The 24856-nt window shown below is 38.5% G+C and overlaps 1 protein-coding gene across 2 annotated transcripts in view; it reads left to right on the top strand.

Annotated features, from left to right (window-relative positions):
- Positions 1-24856, top strand: part of AP1G1 (adaptor related protein complex 1 subunit gamma 1) — a 94154-nt gene that overhangs the window by 29368 nt on the left and 39930 nt on the right. For both annotated transcript variants that reach the window (XM_054696973.1, XM_037516072.2), the window contains one exon: positions 16209-16412. In XM_054696973.1, coding sequence (XP_054552948.1) covers positions 16212-16412 — 201 coding nt within the window. In that variant the 5' untranslated portion in view covers positions 16209-16211. The remainder of the gene's footprint in view (positions 1-16208; positions 16413-24856) is intronic.

The raw sequence follows: 24856 nt of genomic DNA on the forward strand, positions 1-24856 counted from the left end.
TGTTAGTAAGAATGATTTCAAGTAGTCTTTGTGTTGTATAGAATAGGAGGTAATTTTAGGGACCTCCCGGCTCCTGGTGGCTCAGGGGTTAAAGTCTCAGGATTATCAAGCTATAGCCAGCCACTGCAGCGTGAGTTCTATCCCAGGCCAGAGAGCTAACCCACATGGCACAGCAGACCTCTCCTGTCTCTCCTGCTGCTCACCTCAGCAGTGTATCTCAGTAGATCTACCTGTGCTGCTCCTTACTCTGTCTCTGGTGAATCCTCTCACACACCCCCATACCCCCCGCATCTCTGGCCTATACCCCAGTTCTCGTATGCATAAATAAATAAAAAATAAATCTTAAAAAAAAAGAATGGGAGGTAATTTTAATGTTGAAAAATTGCTTTTAATTTAGGATTTCTTTTTAGATTTACAGTTCAGATAGCTGCTTTCTTTTTTTTTTTTTTTAAGATTTATTTATGCATACAAGAGCTGGGGTGTAGACCAGAGGTGCAGGAGGGTGAGAGGATTCATCAGAGACAGAATGGGGAACAGAGCAGGAGGACTGACTGAAATACACTGCTGAGGGGAGCAGCGGGCGAAATAGGAGAGGTCTGCTGAGCCATGTGGACCAGCTACTGGGCCAGGTGGGGATCTTGTGCTGCAGTGGCTAAGGATAGCTTCATAGTGCTGAGACTTAACCTCTTGTGCCACCAGGGAGGCCCAGTTCAAGGAAAGAAGATCCATACAGCAGCAGGAGCCCCAGCTTTTAGCTTTTTTGTACTTGACTGTTGGCTCTCAGCTGCTCAAGCTCACAGCCAGGTAATGTGAGCTCAGAAGTAGGAAGAAAGTTAACTGAGCAGGGTAGAAGACAGATTTGAGTGCCATCTGCCTTTCCTCTAGCTGTTGGTGAGTAGCCAGTGCACCTTTATTTTGTATGCTTTGGAAAGGACAAGTACATTTTCTTTAGAGAAGACTTTTTCAGCATTTAATTCAATAAGTATAATATTTATCCATTTCCTTTAATACAGGGGAAGAAGAATACAAGGCTGAATATGACAAACAAGAATCTATTCATAAGAAGTTTTGTTTGAGTGGGAAAATAGGCATTTCAGAGAAAAAAAAATGGAATGGTATTGCTCTATGAAGAAATCTTTATCCCCCAAAGGGATTTTTTTTTTTTTTTAAATATTTTGTCCTTCACTTCTTTCTTTCTTTATTTTTTTAGATTTATTTATTTATTTATACGAGCACTGGGTACAGTCAGAAGCGCGGGAGGGTGAGAGAATTCACCAGAGCCAGAGCAGGGAGCAGAGCAGGCAGAAGGACCGAAGTACACTGCTGAGGGGAGCAACGGGCGGCAGGAGAGGTCTGCGCACCATGTGGGACCCTCCTCCAGTGGCCGGGGAGCAGCCGGGGATCGAACCGGCGCTGCAGAGACTGCAGGCAGCTTTGCAACCCAGCACTCAACCGCTGCGCCACCGGGGAGGCCCCCCCAAAGGGATTTGTGGAGGTTTTGGAAAATAACCATTTTCCCCATTTTGTATATAAAGCAACCTAATTTATTTTAAGCTCTAAAACCTAATTTCATTTAACCCATTTTAGATTTTTTAAAAAAGATTTATTCATACAAGAGCTGGGCTGCAGGTCAGAGATGTCGGGGGTGGGGGTGATTTGAGAAGATTCACCAGAGACAGTGGGGAGCAGAACAGGCAAATCCACTGAAATACACTGCTGAGGGGAGGAGCGGACGAGACAAGAGGTCTGCTGCGCCATGTGCGTTGCTCCCTCGCCGGGGATTGAGCTCATGCTACAGTGGCTGCTGGTAGCTTCATAGTGCTGCATCTTAACCACTTGCGCCACCAGGGAGGCCTCCATTTCACATATTTTTAACAAATATATTTCACATTTTTTTCTCTATAATTTTCATCATTTGTCAAACGAACTAGAAATAAATTTATAGCCCTGTACCTTTGCAAGTCAGACTTTAATTTTTCTGTGTTCCCTTTTCAATCTTGTTCCAATGTGTGTATGGTTTTTTTTTTTTTTTTAAAGATTTATTTATTTATTTATTTTATTTATTTATACAACCACTGGGTACAGTCAGAAGCGTGGGAGGGTGAGAGAATTCACCAGAGCCAGAGCGGGGAGCAGAACAGGCAGAAGGACCGAGGTACACTGCTGAGGGGAGCAGCGGGCGGCAGGAGAGGTCTGCGCACCATGCGGGACCCTCCTCCGGTGGCCGGGGAGCAGCCAGGGATCGAACCGGCGCTGCAGAGGCTGCGGGCAGCTTCACAACCCAGCGCTCAACCGCTGCGCCACCGGGGAGGCCCCCAATGTGTGTATGTTTTAAAGTAAAATTCATTGGTTTATAACACTGTATGTGATTCAGAGGCATAGGGTCATACCTCCTCAGATGCAGTGTCACCACACCATCGCTACCACATAGGCACCCTTAGCCCTCCACCATCATCCTTTCTACCTGTTCCCTTCTTTGTTTGCTCCTCTCTTCCTCAGTGCTTGTAGCCTCAATTCCAGTCAGATTTTCTTGGGTTTATTATTGGTTTGGTTTTGTCTGACCCTTTGTTCTGTTTCTCTGTTCCACAGATAAGTGAATTTGGTACTTCTCTTTCTCCTTCAGACTTATTTCTCATGGCATTATCCCTTCGATTTCTATCCATGTTGTCACAAATGGTAACAGTTTACCCTTTTTTGTACTTGAATAGTATTCCATTGCGTATAATATATACCACAATTTCCTAATCCACTCCTCTGTCCTTGGGCATTTAGGTTGTTTCCGTAAGTTGATTATTGCAAATAGGGCTGCAGTGAATTTAGGATTGCCCATGTCCCTTCAGATTCGTGTATTTGTATTCTTCAGGTATGTCTACTAGGAGTACATTTTCCTTATTATTAATTTTAAAGGAGAAGATAAAAAAGAGGCATTTTGTTTTGATAAAGTATACAAGTGATGGGAATATAAAACATGAACACTTTAGGGATCTAATAAAACCCTTGCAATACTAAATGTAAATGGTTAGATATAAAAAGAGAAATAGAAACACAATCATTGTAACAGACTTAATATGCTTTTCTCAGAATGTGATGGGTCAGGTTGTTAAATTAATAAGAGCAGAATGTATCTAGGTATACAATTTTTAGAAAATGGTTATTCCACAAATAAAATTTAATTTTTTCCATGTAATTGTCATCTTTATTTTTTTAAAGAACATTATTAAGTTATAATACACAAGTTAATACACAAAAAATTATACATACTATGTTTATAAATTGGTAAGTTAGGATAAAATTTTATATTCAGGATTTTCTGTCCTCTGCATTAAATGTTAAATGGTTCAGTGATTTTATGGAACTGTTTCTTGATGATTCTTAGTACCTTAGAGGAAGTTGAATGCTTTTTGCTAGCATACTATGTGGCCTCAGACTACTGTGTGTGTGTGCACAATAATTACTTACTTCTGGATTTAAAAAGCTGTAAATAAGGTAATTATGAAAGTCAAAGCCAGAGACTTACCAGTGATTTGATTAATTATGTAAGAAATTTTATAGGTTAGAAATCCATAATGTAAAGACTTTATTTTTATATATGTATTTATTTATAAAATTGTGGTAAAGCACATGAGATCTACCTACCCTCTTGACAAATTTTTAGTGGCATGGTACACTGTTGTTAATTATAGGGCAGTGTTGTGTAACAGATTTCTAGAATTTATTGATCTTGCTACTGTGCTTTTTTTTTTTTTTTTTTAACATTTTGAATGAGTTGGCTTAATTCCAGTAGTACAGAATTCAGGGTAGAACAAATATTGAAAATGAGCACACTTGGGCAGGATTCTGACAGGGTTTACTCTGACCTCGAAGCTGAAGTAGAAATGGATGAGTAAGAAATGAAGATGAGCCAGTGTACTTTTTTTTTTTTTAACAAAAGTTTATTCTTAAATGTACAACAGGCTTCAGAACACTTCATTCTAGCTATTGCAGGAAAAATACTTTATGGCATTGAGTGCAGATGTTGAAACAGGAATGGAATTAAGAATCAACATTGCCTCAGGCACAAGGAACATCTTACTTTTTTGCCTCTTTTTTTTTTTTTTTTAAAGATTTATTTATTTATTTATACAAGCACTGGGTACAGTCAGAAGCGCGGGAGGGTGAGAGAATTCACCAGAGCCAGAGCTGGGAGCAGAATAGGCAGAAACACCGAAGTACACTGTTGAGGGGAGCAGCAGGCGGCAGGAGAGGTCTGCTCGCCATGTGGGACCCTCCTCTGGTGGCCAGAGCAGCTGGGGATGGAACTGGTGCTGCAGAAGCTGCGGGCAGCTTCGCAACCCAGTGCTCAACCGCTGCGCCACTGGGGAGACCCTGCCTCATTTCTTAATTCACCTGTGGCCAGGGGCCTTTCCCTGCTACTTTCGCTTTTAGTTTATTCTGCTCCTCTGTTTCTGCTTGAATGCTTTATCTTCTCGTTTATCTTCTTGGGCTGCTTCAGGGGCTTCAGCCTGGTCCCCACTGGATTTCAACCACTCAACTCCACCCCATAGTCCTGGATACTCCTACTATGCATTTTTTTTAATTTATTTATTTATGCAAACAAGAACTGGGGTACAGACCAGAGGGATGGGGGGTGAGAGGACTCACCAGAGATAGTGGGGAACAGAACAGGCAGATTGACTGAAATACACTGCTGAGGGCAGCAGCAGGCAAGTCAGGAGAGGTCTGTTTTGCCATGTGGGTATCTCCCTGCTGAGAATGGAACTCCTGCTGCAGTGGCTGTGGATTGTTTCATAGGTTGCCTCTTTTTTTTTTTTTTTTTTAATAAAAGGATTTATACAAGAACCAGGGTACAAGCCAGATGCGCGGGAGGATGAGAGGATTCACCAGAGACAGAGTAGGGAACAGAACAAGCAGACTGATGAAATACACTGCTGAGGGGAGCAGCAGGCGAGACAGGAGCTGTCTGTCGTGCCATGTGGGACCCTTGCTGGCCGGCCAGGATGGAACCGGTGCTGCAGAGACTGCAGACAGCTTCATAGCGCGGTGCTCAACCGCCTGCCCCACCAGAGAGGCCCTCCAACTTGTTTTGTGATAGAATGAATGCTTGTTTTGTGATAGATAGATGGGTAGGTAGGTAGGAGGGGTGTGTGTGTGCATGTGCGTGTGTGTGTTTCACTTGTTTTGCCGCTGTTTTTGTTTTTGCCTTTGCTGTCAAGGGACTTTTTAACTATCATCTCCCTTTCCCTTTTATTTTTCCTTCCGGTATTATAATATGTTCTATTCTGAAACAGGTTGAATAAGAACCTGCAAATAGAATAAAGTAGATGTTTAGTATTTTGATGTGATTTTTTTGTATTTGGCTGCACAAGTTTATAAACTGAGCTGGATTCTCAGCTGTGTCTGTATAGCTGAACCCTTACTATAAATTATTTTTGTGCTTATTTTCTTAAAAGAATAGTTTGTTATTTACGATAGGTATTTATAAGCTTTTGTATTTTAAGAAATCTCTTGGGTTTTGAGTATTTTGAAAAGCAAAGGAAAACTTTCAAAAGAATAAGGAAATCCCCAACATTGTAAAAAAGTAAATAGATTGTCTTCTAGAGTATGTGGCCTATAATGTCTACCACATAGATAATATTTGAACTTGCTTTATAATATAAAACACTTCAGACATGAAATATGGAGAATAACAACAAGCAATTCTTGTAACAATCCTTTGAGATAGTTGTTCTCGCCTCATTTTACAGATGGGGAAACAAGCTCTGAGAGCACCATTTGTTTATACAAAGACACAGCTAACTAAGTGGTGGAGCAGGGGTTCAAATCTAGATAATTTTACTCCAGGATCATGATCTTAAACAATAATAAGAGTCAGGTGATAAGGATAAGGGCCCATAGTCCTTTATCTCAACTCTGAAATGCAAAAACCCTGAAAACTAGGAGTTTTCCAAAAGTTTTATGTTAAATTGTGACCTAACCAGTCATGAGGCTGTTTGTAGTTCTTATTTCTGTCATTTGGAATGAATATTCATGTGTTGCTGCAGAAATACTGTTTGATGGAACTCTGCTGCACCGAACATGGTGGGAAGAGATATAACATATAATATTAAAACAATATTAAAAAACAAAAGAAAACTGTTCTACCCCAAAGGTTTTGAATGAGAGATTGTGGATTTATGCTGTGTTACCACTGTTGTTTTACATGGAATTTTGGAGTTGTTGGGTTTAAAGCACTCTTACAACAGAAAAAAAAAAATCTAAATATATTGAACCTAGTTTGGCCATGACAAAATTTGGTTACTATAAATAAATTTTTTCCTTGTCATTGATTATCAGCTTCTGTTTCTTTTATTCTATGGCTAAAATTGTGAAAATCTGTTTACAAGACTTTTTTTTTAAAGATGTATTTATTTACTTTTGCATAGAAGAACTGGGGTGTAGGTCAGAGGTACTGGGGGTGAGAGGATTCACTAGAGACAGAGTGGGGAACAGAGCAGATGGATTTACTGTAACACAGTGTTGAGGGGGGCAACGGGTGAGACGGGAGAGGTCTGCTGCGCCATGTGGGCTAGCTCCCTGCCCAGGGATTGAACTCATGCTGCAGTGCCTGGCAATAGCTTGATAGGGCTGAGACTTTAACCCCTGTGCTACCAGGGAGGCCCTTTACTAGACTTTTTAATTCTTTATTTTTTAAATTTAATTTAATTATATATATATTTTACATCATTCTTCCTTTTTGTACAATGCATGCTTTCTCCTCTCAGGTGTACTCTCCATAAAATTCCCACCACCAATTCACCCCTGCACCATCACCACTGTCCCTTGTATAAGAGTACATTCCCTCCCCTGTTTTGATCCCTCTCTCTCTCTCTCCCTCCCTCCCCTTCCCCTGCAGAGTGTCTCTGATTAATAGTTGCCTATTAATTTTGTTTTTAAATTTATTATATATTTTTTCTGGTCCGTTCCGGCACCATCCATGTTGCTGTGAATGGCATGAGTTAATCTTTTTTGATTGCTGAATAATATATACACAGTGGAATACTACTCAGCAATCAGAAAAGATTAACTGATTACAAGTGATGTTGAACATTTTTTCCTATACCTGTTGGCCATTTGCATTTCCTCGTTTTTTATTTTTTTTTCTTAAGATTTATTTTATTTATACAAGAGCCGGGGTACAGTCCAGATGTGCGGGAGGGTGAGAGGATTCACCAAAGACAGAGTGGGGAACAGAACGGGCAGACTGAGGAAATACACTACTGAGGGGAGCAGCGGGCGTGATGGGAGGTCTGCCGCGCCATGTGGGACCCTCGCTGGCTGGCCGGGATCGAACCGGCACTGCAGAGGCTGTGGACAGCTTCACAGCACAGCGCTCAACTCCCTGCGCCACCGGGGGAGGCCCGTCTTTGTATATTTTTGTGATCAGTCCCCTATCAGTAGTATTGCTTGCAAAATTTTTTCCCCAATCAGTAGAGTATCTCTTCGTTTTGGTTAGTGTCTCTTTTGCTTTCTAATTTGAGGTAGTCCCATATGTTCATTTTTTCTTTTACTTTCTTTGCTTTGGGGGATGTTAGACTTTTTAATTCTTAAGGATAGAGACCATGTCTTTGCCAGTTCCTAGTACCCATTGTAATGTCTGGCATAAATAAGACGGACTGTATTGCTGAATGTATGATTGGCACTTTTTGATGTTTCCCTACTAAAGTCATGCCTGGGATAGTGTGACTAATTGAAATGAACAAGAAGGAAAAAGAACGGGTATGTGAAGCTGACTTCTGATTGCAAATTCTCCCTTCTCCCTTTACTTTTTTTTTAAAGGACTGAGGGGAGCAGTGGGCTAGACAGGAGAGGACTGCTGAGCCATGTAGGTTTCTCCCTGGCCTGCTGGGAATCAAACCTGTGCTGCAGAGGCTGCGGACAGCTTCCCAGCGCTGCGCTCAACCCACTGTGACACTGGGGAGGCCCTCCCTTCTCACTTTAATATGAATTTAATGATCTTAAATAATGCTTATTTGATGCTATTTATGATACTTCATTCATTGTTTTATAATTGTAATCAAATGGACACTGAGCTATTACATCTTTTTTTTTTTTTTTTTGAGGTAACATTGTTTTACATGTTTTTTTGTGTTTTAGAGGTATAAGATCTCCCTCTTAGGCATTGTTACTATACCACACCCACCACCAGATCACCCATAGTTCACCATCATAGTCCATTGTGTTGCCTCCCCACTTTGTTCTTGCCCCTCCCCATCTGGTAGCCTCAGTTCTATAGTCATAGTTCTAGGATTTGTTATTAGTTTGGCTTTATCTGACCCTTTGTTTTGTTTCTCTATATTCCACATATAAGTGACACCATCCAGTATTTGTCTTTCTCTCTCTGACTTATTTCACTTAGTATAACCCTTCATTTTCTTGATTAAAGGCATTGATCCTGCTGTTTTCTGTATTAAAGATTCTTAAATGTCATAGTATTTCAGTTTAGTATATATGTTTGCTCCTTTTTCAAGTTCAGTTTATGTTTTTCCTTGTATAGGTCCACTTGACATTATAGAAGGACTATATTTGATTTGTAAAGAATGGTATTTTTCAAATTAAAATAGAATGGTACATAGTATGATCATCAGATATTTGATCTCATAGGTTTTAGAGCTAATTCTGGCCCTTATTTTTCGTTGATGGAACAAGGGCTTTAGAGAAGTTCGCTGGCTTGCCCTAGCTTGATTGACTGACAATGCGGGTTGATTATTAGGATCTTTCTTTTTTTCTTTTTTTTAAAGATTTATTTATGCAAACAAGAACTGGGGTACAGGCCAGAGGTGTGGGGCGGGGCATGAGAGGATTCACCAGAGACAGAGTGGGGAACAGAACAGGCAGATCGATGGAAATCCACTGCTGAGGGGAGCAGTGGGCGAGGTAGGAGAGGTTGCTGCACCATGTGGGTAGCTCCCTGGCTGGGGATCGAATTCGTGCTGTAGTGGCTGTGGCTAGCATCATAGGTTGCGTCTTAACCCCTGCACCATCAGGGAGGCACTAGCTTTCTTTTATTATTTTGACTCTAGAATATCTTTTAAATGGAATTTTTATATATCTGTGACTTACAGATGGTTACTTCAGGAATATTCAGTGTTTTTTAGAGTATCTATTGGAAAGATTTAAGACTGTTGAACTGCCATTAGAAGTCTCTATTCAAAATATAAAACCGTAATCTCAAGGCTTATTAATGAGAAGATGATTTGGGAAAGAGACAGGGAAAGACTAGTTTACTTAGTTCAAATTTGTATACCCCAATAGTTATTTTTTCCACTGGTGATTACTTTGCTTTATTTACTGCTACTTCCAGTGCTAATTCCTGTGGTGTGCCTCCCTCCTTTTAAGAAAGAGCTTTGGCCAAAATATGGACACAATTTATTTTTTTACTTTTCTTTTCCAGTATTTAAAATGGAATTTCTAGAATAGACTTTCTTATATATCTGTGATATAAATAAATAGATATACAAGTTCCTGAAGATTTGTCTCCACATTATTTAGAATATTATCTTTTTTTAGTTTCATTTTACCTGTTTAGAAGTCTAAAAGGAATGTAACTTAGCCAGTTTTTCTCTCCTGCCTCTGTTTGGAAGATAACATCTTTCAGTCTACCAGTTAGGGACTCCTTTCTAAACAGTTTATCCTAGGATAAATTCCTAAAACTTTGGTTTTATTTTAATGTTCAATGTAGTTGAGCATCTTTCATATGTGACTATCATCCTTATACCTACTCTTTGGTGGAATGTAAGTTTTAATCTCTTGCCCATTTTTTAAAACTGAGTTTGTTTTTAACTATTATATTTTGAGAGTTCCTTTCTTTTTATTTCATTTTTTTAAAGATTAATTTATTTTATACAAATACTGGGTACAGTCAGAAGTGCGGGAGGGTGAGAGGATTCACCAGAGACAGAGTGGGGAGCAGAACAGGCAGACTGACGAAATACATTGCTGAGGGGAGCAGCAGGCACAGCAGGAGAGGTCCGTGCACCATGTGGGACCCTCCCTGGCAGCCAGGGATAGAATCGGCACTGGAGAGGCTGCGGGTAGCATCGCAGCCCAGTGCTCAACTGCTGCGCCACCGGGGAGGCCCTTGAGAGTTCCTTTTATACTCTGGGTGCAAGTCCTTATTGGATATATGTTTTTTTGCAAATATTCCAGGCTGTATCTTGTCTTTTCAGTTTTCTTTATAATGTTTTTCATACTGCAAAAGCTTATAATTTTTATGAATTTCAGTTTTATCTTTTTTTTAAAAAATAGGTTATATCTTTGGTGTAATGTTCAAGAACTTTTGGCCTAATCTCAGATCATGAAGATTTTCTCTTATATCTTCTAAAACCTTTATGGTTGTAAACTTCACATTTAGATCTATGATCCACTTCGAGTTAATATTTGTACAAGGTATGAAACTTAAATTGAGGTTCTTTTGGGGGGGTAGGGAGCATTATGGAAGTCCAGTTGTGATGTGCATTGAATCATTCATAAATATTGCCTAATTATTCTCTTTTTTTCTTTTTCTTTTTTTTTTTTTAAGTCAATTTGTTTTTTTAAGATTTATTTATTTATTTATACAAGCACTGGGTACAGTCAGAAGCGCGGGGAGGGTGAGAGAATTCACCAGAGCCAGAGCGGGGAGCAGAGCAGGCAGAAGGACCGAAGTACACTGCTGAGGGGAGCAGCGGGCGGCAGGAGAGGTCTGCTTGCCATGTGGGACCCTTCTCCGGTGGCCGGGGAGCAGCCGGGGATCGAACTGGCGCTGCAGAGCCTTCGGGCAGCTTTGCAACCCAGCGCTCAACCGCTGCACCACCGGGGAGGCCCGCCTAATTATTCTCTTAATGTTTATGGTGATATCTTCTTTTTCATTCCTGATATTGGTTATTTGTGTTTTTTCTCTTTTGTAGTCTGGCCAGGGATTTATCGATTTTATTCATTTTTTCAAAGAACCAGCTTTTAGTTTCATTGACTTATTTTTATTAGTTTTCTGTTTTTATCTTTAATTTGTTTTGATTTCTTATTTTTTAGTTGATTTTTCCCTATTTTTGTGTTTATATTGCTTTTTCTAGTTTCTTAAAGTAGTTTAGATTTTTAGTTTGAGAGATGTTTTTTCTTCTGAAACAGGCATCAACAATGCACATTTCCGTCTAATCTTTGTTCTAGTGTCTACCACAAATTTTGACAAATGTTTTGTAATTGTTCGTTTCCGTATATTTACAAATTTCCCACATTTCCTCTTTCATCTGTGGATTATATGGGAATATAGTTTAATTTCCAAGTATTTCAGGATTTTTTTTTTCAGTTACCTGTTTTTAATTTCTAGTTTAATTCCATTATAATGAAAAACCATATTTATTAACTTTGTTTTTGGTTAATGACACAGGACATAGTCTGTCTTGATGAATGTTCTGTATGGAGTCAAGAATAATATGCATTCTGCTATTGTTGGTTGGGGTGTTTTATAAATGGTGGTTGAATCCTGTCAGTTGATGATGGCATTTAAGTCTTCTGTATCCTTGCTGTTACATAATGCTGAAACATTACCTGGGAGGGAAGGTACATTTTGAAGTCTAACTATAACTGGGGATTTGTTTATTTTTCCTTCTGTATCTGGCAATTTTTTGCTTCATGTATTTTTTAGCTCTAATGTTAAGTGCATTTGTTATTAGTTTGTTTTCTTGGAAAATTCACTCTCTTATCAGGCAGTGGGAGGATAAAGAATGATTTATGCCTTGTTCTTAGGATCATGGCTCTTGGGATCAAGGGAGTTCTCCTTTGCCAGTTCTTTGGGTGCCTCTGTGGATGTTACTGGCATTGTTCTGCTATAGCCACCAGGCTTGTTATTGCCTAGGGGTTGAGGTGGAGGGAAGGAAATAATGAAAAGCCAAATGAGAGAATATCCTCCATTGTCTTTGATCTTTCTTTTCCTGCTCCTTGGACCAGAAAGAGAGCATTTTCTTAGAGGTACTGTGTACCCTGTGAGTGCTTCTGGGTTTTGGACTGCCCTTGGGTGCAGACTGGAAGGAAATTGATACTCTCTTGCCAATTTGATGGAACCTCAAATTTTGCTCCTTTTTCCTAGTCTGCTCACTATCATTGCTATTCAGAGTCCTCATTTTGTCCAGGGTTTATATTTACATTCTGTGTTACAGGAGTGTGCTTACTCAATCTTCCTGGAACTAGACATAACTTTCTGCTTCATTTTGACCTTAGAATTTGATTTCTGAAATGTACCAGATTTTTCATGTGAGTTAACTTTTGTTTTTCATCCATATTTAATCCATGTTTTCTTGTGATATATGAAGAAATTAGGTGGTAGCGAATTATTGTCATTCAGGGGGAAAAAAAAACCAAACTACTTTTTTCCAAACTTGAGACAGCCTAGTGTTGGAGGAAGAGTTCCGGGAATCAGGAGACAGGAGTCAGACCAGTAACTAATTCTGTGACCTTGTACAAGGTAGTCAACAGCCTGGATCCTGAATTTCCTGGCACAACTATGATCTGTGGCTATTACCTGAGAATTTGTTCCAGTTAACTTGTTTTTTTCCTCAGCTGTCTTAAATGTTTGTAATTTTTTTTTTTTAAAATTTATTTATTTATACACGAACCAGGGTACAGGCCAGATGCATGGGAGGGTGAGAGGATTCACCAGGGACAGAGCAGGGAACAGAACAGGCAGACTGCCGAAATACACTGCTGAAGGGAGTAGCGGGCAAGACAGGAGAGTTCTGCCACGCCATGTGGGATTCTCGTTGGCTGGTGGGGATCGAAGCTGCACTGCAGAGGCTCACAGTATGGCGCTCAACCGCCTGCGCCACCAAGGAGGCCCGTTTGTAATTTTTTTTCCTGTTGGGCTACAAATTTTTAGACTAAATTTAGGCATTTTCTGATTATTTGCTTTGTTCAATCACTGAGGTCTTCATAGAGAAAAGTTATTTCTAATTGATCTTGATTGACATACGTTGCTATAGACTTCTGTTCCCATCATGTTAAGTTACAGTTAATGATAAATACGATTGTTTATGAAAGTGGACTCTCTGGGCTTTGAGCAGTCAGAAACTAATTTTGTATTTAGTTCTTGTTTGCAAGAACTATAATAGCTTTATGCACTTCATAATTTCACTATTTTGATATCAAATATAACATTGGTTTGCTTACCCTTAAATGTTTTATCTTAAAGTCAGTATATTTTAATTAATTTAACTATTTCAATTTTATACAAAAAATTTTAAGGCTTTAAGTGCCTTGTTTCTTGAGGGGCTTTCACTTTTACAAAACTTTATTATGGAAAAAATGTGAATATATATTAAAGGATAATATACTGTTTCTTCATATATCCATTATACTTCAGCAGTGATCAACGTTTTGTCCACCTTGTCTCGTTTTTCTTCTGCCTTCTTCCTCCGTACTTTATTTCCTCCTATAGTATTATAAAGCAAATTAGCAAATCCTGTGATTTCATCTGTAAATATAATGTTCATTTTTGAAGTATTAGAGAGCACGCTTTTGAATTCTAACACCGGGTTCTAAGTTCTAAGACCAGGCACTGTCACTTAACATCTTTACTATCTTTCTTTTTTTTTTTTAATATTTGTTTATTCATGCATTCAAGAACCGGGGTACAGGCCAGATTGTGCAGGAGGGTAAAGAAGATTCACCAGAGACAGAGCAGGGAACAGAACAGGCAGACGGACCGAAGATACTGCTGAGGGGAGCAGCGGGCGAGACAGGAGAGGTCTGCTGTGCCATGTGGGATTCTTCCCAGCTGGCCGGGATCGGACCTGTGCTCCAGAGGCTGCGGATTGCTTCACAGTACTGTGCTCAACCACCTGCTCCACCAGGGAGGCCCCAACATATTTACTGTCTTAAGGAAGTTGCATAGTTGTTGTGAGACCAAGTTTCTCCCGAAGTTGTAATAGTAACCTCTGCCTTTGCCTTCACTTCAAAACGGTCTAAAGGAACAAATGAGATAATGAAGATGAGGAATGTAAAAGTGTTTTGTAAACTTCAAACACTAGATCCTGGAGTATTTCTACTAAAAAGTAACAAAACGGCACAATACAGGTACCTTTATTTAGTTGAGGATATACTTAAGAGGACCAATCTGACTCCTTTTGTAGGTGCATATGAATACCTGGGGCTTTTCTTGAGAGCTTGTTTGGAGGTTCTAGCAGGGGAGCGCAGCTACTCGTATACCCTCGACCGAAGACCGGTCCGTCTCTATTCGGGGAAGGCCGTCCTCTTCGACCGAGCCCGCAGCTTCGGGAGGGACGCACATGGAGCGGTGAGGGAGGAAGGGGACACCCGCCTAGCCAGCCAGATCAGCCGAATCAACCCTGGCGATCAATGGGGTGACAGATGTTGCAGCCAGATCTCCCTCACATCCATACCTGGGGCTTTTCTAAATTCTTAATGCACAATACTTGAGGACCGATGCTTTAGTGAACTGATGGGAGTGGGATATCCTGGTATGTGGTGTTAGAACAGCGAAAATGCATCTATTTTAAGTGTGCAGTTAGGTGAATTTTGAGAAGTATATATACCCATTACAAACAAAAAAAGTTTTCTTGCATACTAGTCAGTTCTCTTCCCTACCCACCTCAACTCCAGGTAATCATTGATCTCTTTGCCCTCATTATATATTCTGCTTATCTTTCCTAAAGTTCCATGTAAGTGAAATCATACAATATATACTCTCAACTCATGTGTCTGGAGGTCCAGATTGTGGGTCTCTCCTGTTGACTGCTGCTGTGTGAGAATAGAAAATTTGGGGGTTAGGGTCATGGCATGACAGGAATTTAAAAGTTTCTTCCCCTCTTTGATGGCGTATTAGCTGAAAGGAGTGTAGCTGAATAGAGGCATTATGCTTACTGAAACATCAGGGAAAAGTGTTGCAAACAACAGTAGTAGCTGTTGGATTCATCTTTGAAATAGAGAGATTCAACCAGTGAATGTGAAAGTTGGAAATAAAGTTCTTCCAGAATATGGAGGCACCAAACAGCTCTAGACGACAACGATTATTTCTTATTTAGAGGTAGGTGACATTCATGGAAATTAGGCAGACTGAAGTAAGTCACAGTTGAAATGGCATCTTGTGAAGCTGCCCATTCCACTGATGTTCTGAAACCTTTCATCATCCAAATAATTTCCATGTCTCTTTTATAGTAAACTAATGATAATATATGTATAATTATGTAAACCCAAACAATATGTACTCGTGCCTGCTTATTATGCTGAACAGAATATTTTTGAGACTCTTCCATATGGGGTGTTGGTTCCATTTTATAGTCTTATGAAAGACTATACTTCCTCCTATTGAATCGAATTATCTGGCCCCTTTGTTGAAAATCAATCATGCATATTTGTGTGTCTCTCTTCCTAAGTTTTCTGTTTTTCTGAGATATTATCTCTATATGTCTATGCTTAAATTCAGTTCCACACTGTCCTGGTTAGTAGTGTAGCTTTGTAGAATTTCTTGAAATCAGCAACACTTGTGCTGAATAGTAGTACTACAAGACATTTTTTTTTAGTACTATTTGTCTTCAGTACTATTCAGGTAGTGCAAATCTCTAGCTGTTTTCTTCTTTTTTCCCTCATAATTGTTGTGGCTATTATAGAGCCTTCTAAAAACATGCATGCGAGTGTGTGAATATTCCTGTCTTATCTTCTGATACTGGTTTATTATCTTTCCCCCATCAAATTTCAAAGCCTATTCAAATGTACTGAGGTGATTACTGTTTTTCAGAAAGGTGGTTTGATCTGACAATTGGTCTTTTTTCTTAATCTCTCATTTTGTTTAATTGAACTTTGATTTTGATCATATTTGATACTCTTCTGATACTTTGTTGAACTTTGTTGAATTTAACAAGAGCTGAGCAGAAAATGTCTCCTTTCTGAGGTGAGACTTAGGCTTTTCCTTGTTACTTTGAGGATTTCATAGAGATTTGGGTTGAGTTAGTTCCCAAAATATTTTGATATTAGTGATGAGTTTCACATATTGGTGTATTCCATGTCTTGTTTTGCTTAATATGATACCTAACATTTATGTTTGTGTTCTGAATAGGATTCATCTTTGCTGGACTTAAGTAGTTGTGAATTGTTAAAAATCAAAATTTATGTGGGAAGTTGTGTGAATGGTTTTTCATAGCAAAAAACGTGAACGTCTTTATTTAATGTCTTTCCATATCCAGAGGATGCCAGCCCCCATCAGATTGCGGGAGCTGATCCGGACCATCCGGACAGCCCGAACCCAAGCCGAAGAACGAGAAATGATCCAGAAAGAATGTGCTGCAATCCGGTCATCTTTTAGAGAAGAAGACAATACATACCGGTGTCGGAATGTGGCAAAATTACTATATATGCACATGCTGGGCTACCCTGCTCACTTTGGACAGGTAGGCTGGGCTGACACTGCATCTAGCAAGAATACTCTTATGTGAATGTCAGTTATTGAGAGAGTGTCAATCTTTTCCTGTCAGGAAGTACTTTGATCATTGTAGTTTGATAATTGTGGAACTGAATTGAATTGAGAGAGATAACTGCAGACCTGGAAAGGCATGGTATTACCATCAATTTTCCTTTCATTATGTGAGTTAGAGTATGTTTTGACAGAGGCAGCTAGCTTACTTAATTTACAACAGTAAATCGTGATTGTTCTGTCAAAGGGTCTAGTCTGTTATGACTATTTAAGAACTGTTTGCTAAATATTTTCTTAATTATTTTCTCTGTGTACAATATTAAGGAGGACACTCAAACAACAGATGTTTTCAGTTAAAATAATTAGATGGCTGCCAAGTATATAAGCATTTTAAGGACATTGTCCTATTCAGCTCATGCCTTGATTGTTGTGACCACTGTACAGGTCTGACTCTTGTTTCTCTCCTACACGTGCTTATGCAGAACATCCTCCAATTCGTATATGATAAGGGGGATTGAGTCTCAGAGAGGAGATAAGGTTTCCTTTTATTTTTATTAATGCAATTAAATTTTATGTCACTGAAGATTTGTATTCTATACAAGTCTTTTTAAGAAAAAATGCTGCAAAAAAAGTGTGCAATACTAGGTAGAGGAGAAAAATACCAACTGTGTTTCCATTATTGAAAGATAGCTAATGTTGGACCTCCCTGGTGGCCTAGGGGTTAAGTCTCAGTGCAATCTCCTCTATAACCTGAGTTTGATCCCTGGCCAGGGAGCTAACCCACATATGACTGCTGCTCCCTTTCGCAGTGTATTTCAGTAAATCCACCTATCCCCATTCTATCTCTGGTGAACCCTCTTACCACCCCCACACCTCTGGACTACACCCCAGTTTTTCTACACACACACACACACACACACACACACACGAAAGATAGCTAATGTTAATGTTTTGATATAGTCTATCTGAAAAGATGGCCACCAATTTACCAAGTCTATTGAATTCAATAACTTCAGTGGAATGAGGAGCTATCATCATTCCTTTCTAGAAATACATGATTTGAAGTGGAAAAGCATTAATTCCCAAAGGAAAATTGAGATGTTAACATCAGAAGAAGGAGCACCAGACCCTAGGCAGGCAAAAATCAGCTGTCTTCTATAAACAATTACATGCTTTTAAATTGTGCCAGGTGGTTATCCATGTAGTAGTACATCACATGATTAGTATAAAATAAATAGATGTTCATATATATAGATGTTCATATATTCTTGCTCTCTGATTTTAGGTAGATAAATTAGGTTAGATTTATAGAAATCTGCTTTGTTGAACTATAAAAGTTAATCAATTGGGAATCTTAATGCTTCCACCCAGAGGCATACCACTATTAGTATTATGGATATAGTGACTTACATATTCCCATGGAAGTTCTATAAAGACAAATTTGAATTTAAAATCTTAGGTATTGTAGGTTAGATTTAAGACTTTGGTAGTATTTTATTTTGTGAAAGATGTAGATGTATGTATACTGGTTACATAATATGTACATATTATATATCTTATCTAAGATTCATTTCTATAACACATTCATTAAAACATACTTCTCAGGCCTTCCTAGGTGGATTAATGATTTGATAAACATGTAATTCTTAGGTGGAAAGCATTAATACTCAAGGAAACTGTTCCAGACTTTTGGTACCAAAGATGATTTTTTGAGTGGGAAAAGGAATCATAATTTCAAGTCCTTATTCTGTTTCTTGCATTTGAATAACTCACAACCTTACTTGTATCAGTAGTTTGGTACTCTACCCATTGGAATTTCCTTTATAATGTACCCAAAATAAGGTTCGTATCTAGATTCTCTCACTTACCTGAATCACAGTGCCATTTTCATTTAATTATGTGTAGAAACTGCTACCCTTTAACTACACATTATTTGTTAGACCTGCACTGTTCACTGTGATAGCCACTAGTGCTGTTATAGCCCTTTATCTCTCGAAATGTTGCCAGTTCAACTGGGACAGATATTAAAGGAAATCAGTTTGGGGGGATACTTGATATTGCAGTTATTGGGAAACTTTTAAGTCTGTTTTAGACAACGTGGATGTGTGAATCTGCTTTATTAATTGTAAATTTTATGAACTCTAAATACAGTTCTGATGGAAATGTAGTGTACAAGTTGAGATGTACTGTAAGTGTAAAATACATACTGTATTTAGAAGCCTTAGTCCAAAAAGAAAGATGTAAAATATTTAATTAGTTATTTTTATGTTGATTATATGTGAAAATGGTAATATTAGATATATTGGGTTAAATAAAAGATTATTAAAACTAATTTCACCTGTTTCTTTTTACTTTTTACTGCAGTATCTAGTATGATGCTGTTCAATAGAAATAAAATTACAGTCCAGATATATAATTTTAAAATTTCTAGAAGTCACATTTTAAAAGTTTAAATTTTATAATAAAACCCATGACATAGGTAATATCCTCATATTTTAGACGAGGAAACTGAAATTCAGGGTTCAGCTTGTTTAAAATCACAGTTAATCAACATTAAGCAGGAGGTTAGAGATCAATCTTTTATAACTTTTTTCTTTAGTCATTGAGTGACTTTTCTAACTGGTAGGGAAAATCATTGAGTCACTTTTCTTATTTATTTATTTATTTATTTATTTGTTTGTTTGTTTGTTTGTTTGTTTGTTTTGCTTTGCTTTGTTTATACATGCACTGGGGACAGTCAGAGGTGTGGGGGATGAGAGAATTCACCAGAGCCAGAGCGGGGAGCAGAGCAGGCAGAAGGACCGAAGTACACTGCTGAGGGGAGCAGCGGGCGGCAGGAGAGGTCTGTGCGCCATGTGGGACCCTCCTCTGGTGGCCGGGGAGCAGCCGGGGATTGAACCGGTGCCGCAGAGGCCGCGGGCAGCCTCGCAACCCAGTGCTCAACCGCTGCGCCACCGGGGAGGCCCTGAGTCACTTTTCTAAAGGGTCCTTACTGTCACAATTGAAGAGACTAAAGCCCTGCATCCAGAACATTAGACTCGTCAGCCTAGTCTTCTCTCTGCCACATCACAGCTTCCTGTGGCGGGTGTATTTAGTAACCTAGAAAAAGATCTGTCCAAGAGAACTCTGCCACTTTATGATCTTGTATAATTTTAAAACCTATTAATTTTTGCATTTAGTGTAAATCTATAAATAGCTATTTGGATAAGTTTATTAGCTGATTGTTTTTAACCCTTCCTTGTTGTAGAAAGGATTTGAGTTGTCATGCATTACCAGTGTTTAAAAGAGAAAAAAGAATAATAGAAAGTTAAAGTTGGGAGAAGGAAAAATTCAGAGTATCAGGCCTGTGTAATTGCTGTTGGTGAGGCAGCTAAGGAAAGGGAAAATCCATTATGTGGTTATTATTACTAGGATTTAAAGCACAACTGCAGGAACCAGATTGCCTTGGTGTGAATTCTGGCTTTGTGACCTTATTATCTTTGTGATTTTTGAGCAATAAGATACTTAACCTTTCTGTGTCTTAGTTTCTTCATCTGTCAAGTGGTACAATCCTGATTTTATTTTATAGATTATTGATGAAGAGTCAATTAGTGAATATTAAACATTTATATTCTGTACATAAAACCTCAAATATCATTTTCTCAAGGACAGCAAACAGTTTTTTAAAAAACTGAATTCTAGGGCCTCCCCGGTGGCTCAGCGGTGGATTGCTGGGCTGCGAGGCTGCCTGCAGCCTCTGCAGTGCCGGTTCGATCCCCAGCCACCAGCTAGGGTCCCACGTGGCACGCAGGCCTCTTCTGTCGCGCCCACTGCTCCTCTCAGTAGTGTATTTCATCAGTCTATCTGTTCTGCTCCCTGCTCTGGCTCTGGTGAGTTCTCTCACCCTCCCATGCCTCTGGCCTGTATCCCAGTTCTTGTATAAATAAATAAATCTTCAAAACAAAAATGAAAAACGGGGCCTCCCTGGTGGCTCAAGGGCTTAAGACGCAACCTATGAAGCTATCCAAGCAGCATGAGTTCCATCCCTGCCCAGGGAGCTACCCATATGGAGTGCAGACCTCTCCTGTCTCCCCTCAGCAGTGTATTTCTGTCAGTTTGCCTGTTCTGTTACCCACTCTGTCTCTGGTGAATCCTCTCACCTCCAAACACCTCTGGCCTGTACCCTGTTCTTGTATGCATAAATAAATAAATCTTAAAAGACATGAAAAAAGCTTGAGCCCTAAGAAGAATAAGTGTGTTGTAATTAATTGAAACATACCAGCAGTTTATATCAACACACTTACAACATTTTCTACTTACCCCCACTGCAATTAAACATTCTATTGGTCAACTTTGGAGGCTAGTAGGAAATAAACCAACTTATTTTGAAAATCGGTAAATAAAAGAAACATTTATCTTGTACTTCCTTAACCCAACAGTATATATAGAGGAGTTGTGCCTTAGAGGTATAGTCCAACTGATAAATGAAGGGGTGAAAGAATTAGATAAATTTCATTTATAAATCCCCGATGATTGTTGATGCGCCTTATATGACAAAGAGAGGCAGTCATCAGAAAAAATTATATGCCTCCTGATAAAAGTTCATACCACCACCTATAAAATATATTTGCTTAATCAAAACAAAACTGAAAAAGTCAAATTTGATCAAGCGTCCTTCTTGTCTGTTTAAAAAGAGACATTTGTAAGAGTTTTCATTGTAGCATTGTTTCTAAAAGGAATACATTGGGAGCAATCTGTATGTCCAGAAAAAGAATAGGTAAGTTGGGGTATAGTCACAAGTGGGGTACTATATAGCAACCAATATGACAATTAGAGCTTCTTGTGTGGATGTCACTAATTCTCAATGATGTTGATTAAAAATAACAGGAATACAGTATGATGTTTTTACAGAACATGTTTATGTAAAGTTTAAAACAAAAGCAGTCTGTACATGTGTAGTAAGGACATATGGCATGGCAATGATGAACAACTTTTTTTCAGCTTTGGTTATTCCTGGAATGGAGAGAAAGGAAGTGGGAGTGAGATAGACTATGCAGAGGATTTCAATTTAATTTGTAATATTAAAAAAAATTAAAATAGAATAAAATGGTAAGATTTCATAAAGTGATGGGGAGGCTATTGATTTTTTTTGGGGGGGCTATTGATTTTTGTGTGAAATATTTCACAGTAAATGTTCTCAAGAGAAAAAAATGGAGTGAAATGGGATGTTAGTAAAAAAAATTGTTTTTCTTTGACAGTAGAATGAAAAAACAGTTCTGGTGGATACAGGTTGTTGCCAGGCTGCATAATGACAGAGCAACTTGACAAACGTGTGTGTGTGTGTGTGTGTGTGTGTGTGTGTGTATAAACTAGAAAGTTATGTTGATTGTTAAAGTGAACTAAAGGTAACTTGTAAAAGATCTGTCAGTTGCAGATCCCTTAATGTTTACAAAATTTAACTGCATCCCTTCCTCAAGGTGATTGTTCATATCATAAAACTCAAATGTTAATTATAAAATCAAATGTATTTGTGCATTTGACTTTGTGGGAAATAGTTCTAAAAGTTAACACATGTGCAAAGCTTTTTTCCTAATGGGCAACCAAATGAAATGTTGATAAAAGACAGTATTTATACTGCTTTCGAAAAACGTAATAAGACCAGAAACCTGGTGGTAAAGTTCCCCTTTTAAATTTGCTATGAAATAACTTGCTTAGGTCTCAGCTAGAATCAGGATTGGGGATGCACACCTTTGAGCTTTCTATTTCTTTCTATTCTACTAAGTGTTATGTGAAGAGGTAAAGTTTCCTTCCCTTTCCCTGATTTCTTACTGTTTGTGCCCTGAATTGGGTGCTCTTCCTAGTTTGTTTTCATGGTAGCTTGTGTGTAACAGTCCATTATATATCCTACTGTATGATATTACCCACTTGTTTTATTTGTGCCCTTCTGTCAGGGAGACTGTCTAGCTTTTCGGTTTGTAAGCTGCAGGAGTTTATTAAAACAAAACCACAGTGCTTCAAACAGTTGGAAAATATAAAAAATATCAATAAGTAGCAAAGAATTACCACAATCAGTCCTTTGGGATGGAAGGTAGGGGAGAGGAACAAGCTTGTGGGAAAAGCATGTATCTTAAAAGTGGTATTGACATGGGAGAAATTGATAGTAGGTGAAGAATACAAAATAACTCAGCAGAAAAAAGACAGTGATAAGGTAGGAACTTTTTTTTTTTTTAAAGATTTATTTATTTATATAAGCACTGGGGTACAGGCCAGAGGCTCAAGAGGGTGAGAGAATTCACCAGAGACAGAGCAGGGAACAGAACAGGCAGAAGGACCGAAAACACTGCTGAGGGGAGCAGTGGGAGAAGTGGGAGAGATCTCCTGCGCCATGTGGGCCTCTCCCTGGCCTGCCGGGAATTGAACCGGCGCTGCAGAGGCTGGGATAGCCTCACAGCGCTGCGCTCAACCCACTGTGCCACCAGGGAGTTCCAGGTAGGAATTCTTTTTAAGATCTTTTTCATAAAGTGATTCTAATACTCAAATGCTTTTTTTTATTTTTATTATATTTTGAAATGCATGTTTAATTTTGAAGAGGAAGGTAAATGATTTCCCGTAAATTGTGTTTTTCCTTTTAATTAGAATAGTATTACACTAACTTTTTCTAACTACAAGTTAGAAATTTTTAAATTTATCCTGCAGTTTTAAGTTTTTCCTTGCTAGTCTAATATTACTTGCCTAAGGAATAGATAATACGTCATCTATACAAAATTTAAAAGATACAAAAGTAGATACGATGAAAAGTGCTTTTTTATTTCCAATCAGTTAGTTTCCCTCTTTATGGCAGCTAGTGTTAACTGCTCTTTGGCTATCCTTCCAGAGATATTTTATATCTCCAGACAATGGATATATACATTCTTCCCTTTCCCCTTTAAAATATATGTTGTAATGTGTTGTCTATACTTCCTCTTATTAATCTGTTGTGAAGATTGGCCCTTATCAATATACGGAGATTCCTCATTCTTTTATTTCAACATGCTAGTATAACCACCACTGTATCCTGTTATGAATCATAGTTTATTCAACTCCTGTCTTATTAATAGACACTTATTTCCTGTCTTACTGTTTTAAATAAGACTATAATGGAATGGTTATTATTTTGCACACATGTGAATTTAAGTATAATGTAATTTCCTAGAAATGAAATTATTGAGTCAAAAAGCTGTATGTTTATGATTTAGATTGGCCAGATTTTTCTCACTATAGCTTGTGCCAGTTTATACTCTTGTCACTAATGTCCTCACATTGTTATGACATTAGCTTACTATGGTTTTTATTTGCATTTCTTTTTTTTCTTTTTTTTTTTTTTTTTTTTTAAGATTTATTTATTTGTACAAGCACCTGGGGTACAGGCCAGAAGCACGGGAGGGTGAGAGAATTCACCAGAGACAGAGTGGGAGCAGAACAGACAGAAGGACCGAAGACACTGCTGAGGGGAGCAGGGGTGAGACAGGAGAGGTCTGCTGTGCCATGTGGGAATCTCCCTGGCCGGCCAGGAATTGAACCCGAGTTGCAGAGGCTGCAGACAGCTTCACAGGGCAGTGCTCAATCCGCTGCATTTCTTTTTTTCTAACAACTTTATTGAGGCACATTTTACATATCCTATAACTGACCCTATTCTAATGTCTAGCTCAATGATTTTTTTACCCAGTAAATTTATGTTGCATTTATTTTAGGAGGAGATTGAACTTCCTTTGTTTAGATTTTTTTGTTTGTTTGTTTGAACTATCATTACATTCTTTGTCCTTTTTATACTGGGTTGTTGGTTTTTTAAAAAAAAACAATTTGCAGGATCCTGTGATATGGGATATCATGACTGTGAAATGAATGGCAAATGTTTATTCCAAGCTTGTCATTTGCTTTTGATTGCTCACAGAGGTTTGGAGTTAGAGCAAATGTTTTTTGTTAATTCTGTGGTGATATGAATATACAAACTGGGTGATTTTCCATGCCTGAAAGCACATGCTAGATTTGTGGCTTAGAAATGTTTCAGTTCGAATTTTCAGGTATTGATTGATTTAAATGAGGGATAGTAGTAATCTGAGGTTGTTACTTAAGGAATGGGTGCATTTAATTGATTCCTATTTTTCTTCTGTTTAACGAATGCAAGTATTTTTAGTGATTGCTGTGCTAAAATAAAAGTCCTCCCCTATTTACCCACCCTGCACTTTAATCCCCTTCAACCATTTTCTTTCTTTTTCAGCATTTGTAAACATACTTAAAGATGAAACATGGCACAGTCTGCCATTCCTAGTCACCTCATTTTATTTTCTCCCTCAAATTTGTCACTTTCAGAAAACAAATACTGATGTTTGAAGCAAAGTCACTGTACAAATTGGAAATAAGGAATTAATTTAATGTTCCTTTGGATTACAGTTTTCCTTTTTG

The sequence above is a fragment of the Talpa occidentalis genome, unplaced genomic scaffold, assembly GCF_014898055.3.
Source record: "Talpa occidentalis isolate TD23 unplaced genomic scaffold, MPIMG_talOcc4v2.1 talOcc4.17, whole genome shotgun sequence".
In the NCBI taxonomy this organism is placed as follows: domain Eukaryota; kingdom Metazoa; phylum Chordata; class Mammalia; order Eulipotyphla; family Talpidae; genus Talpa; species Talpa occidentalis.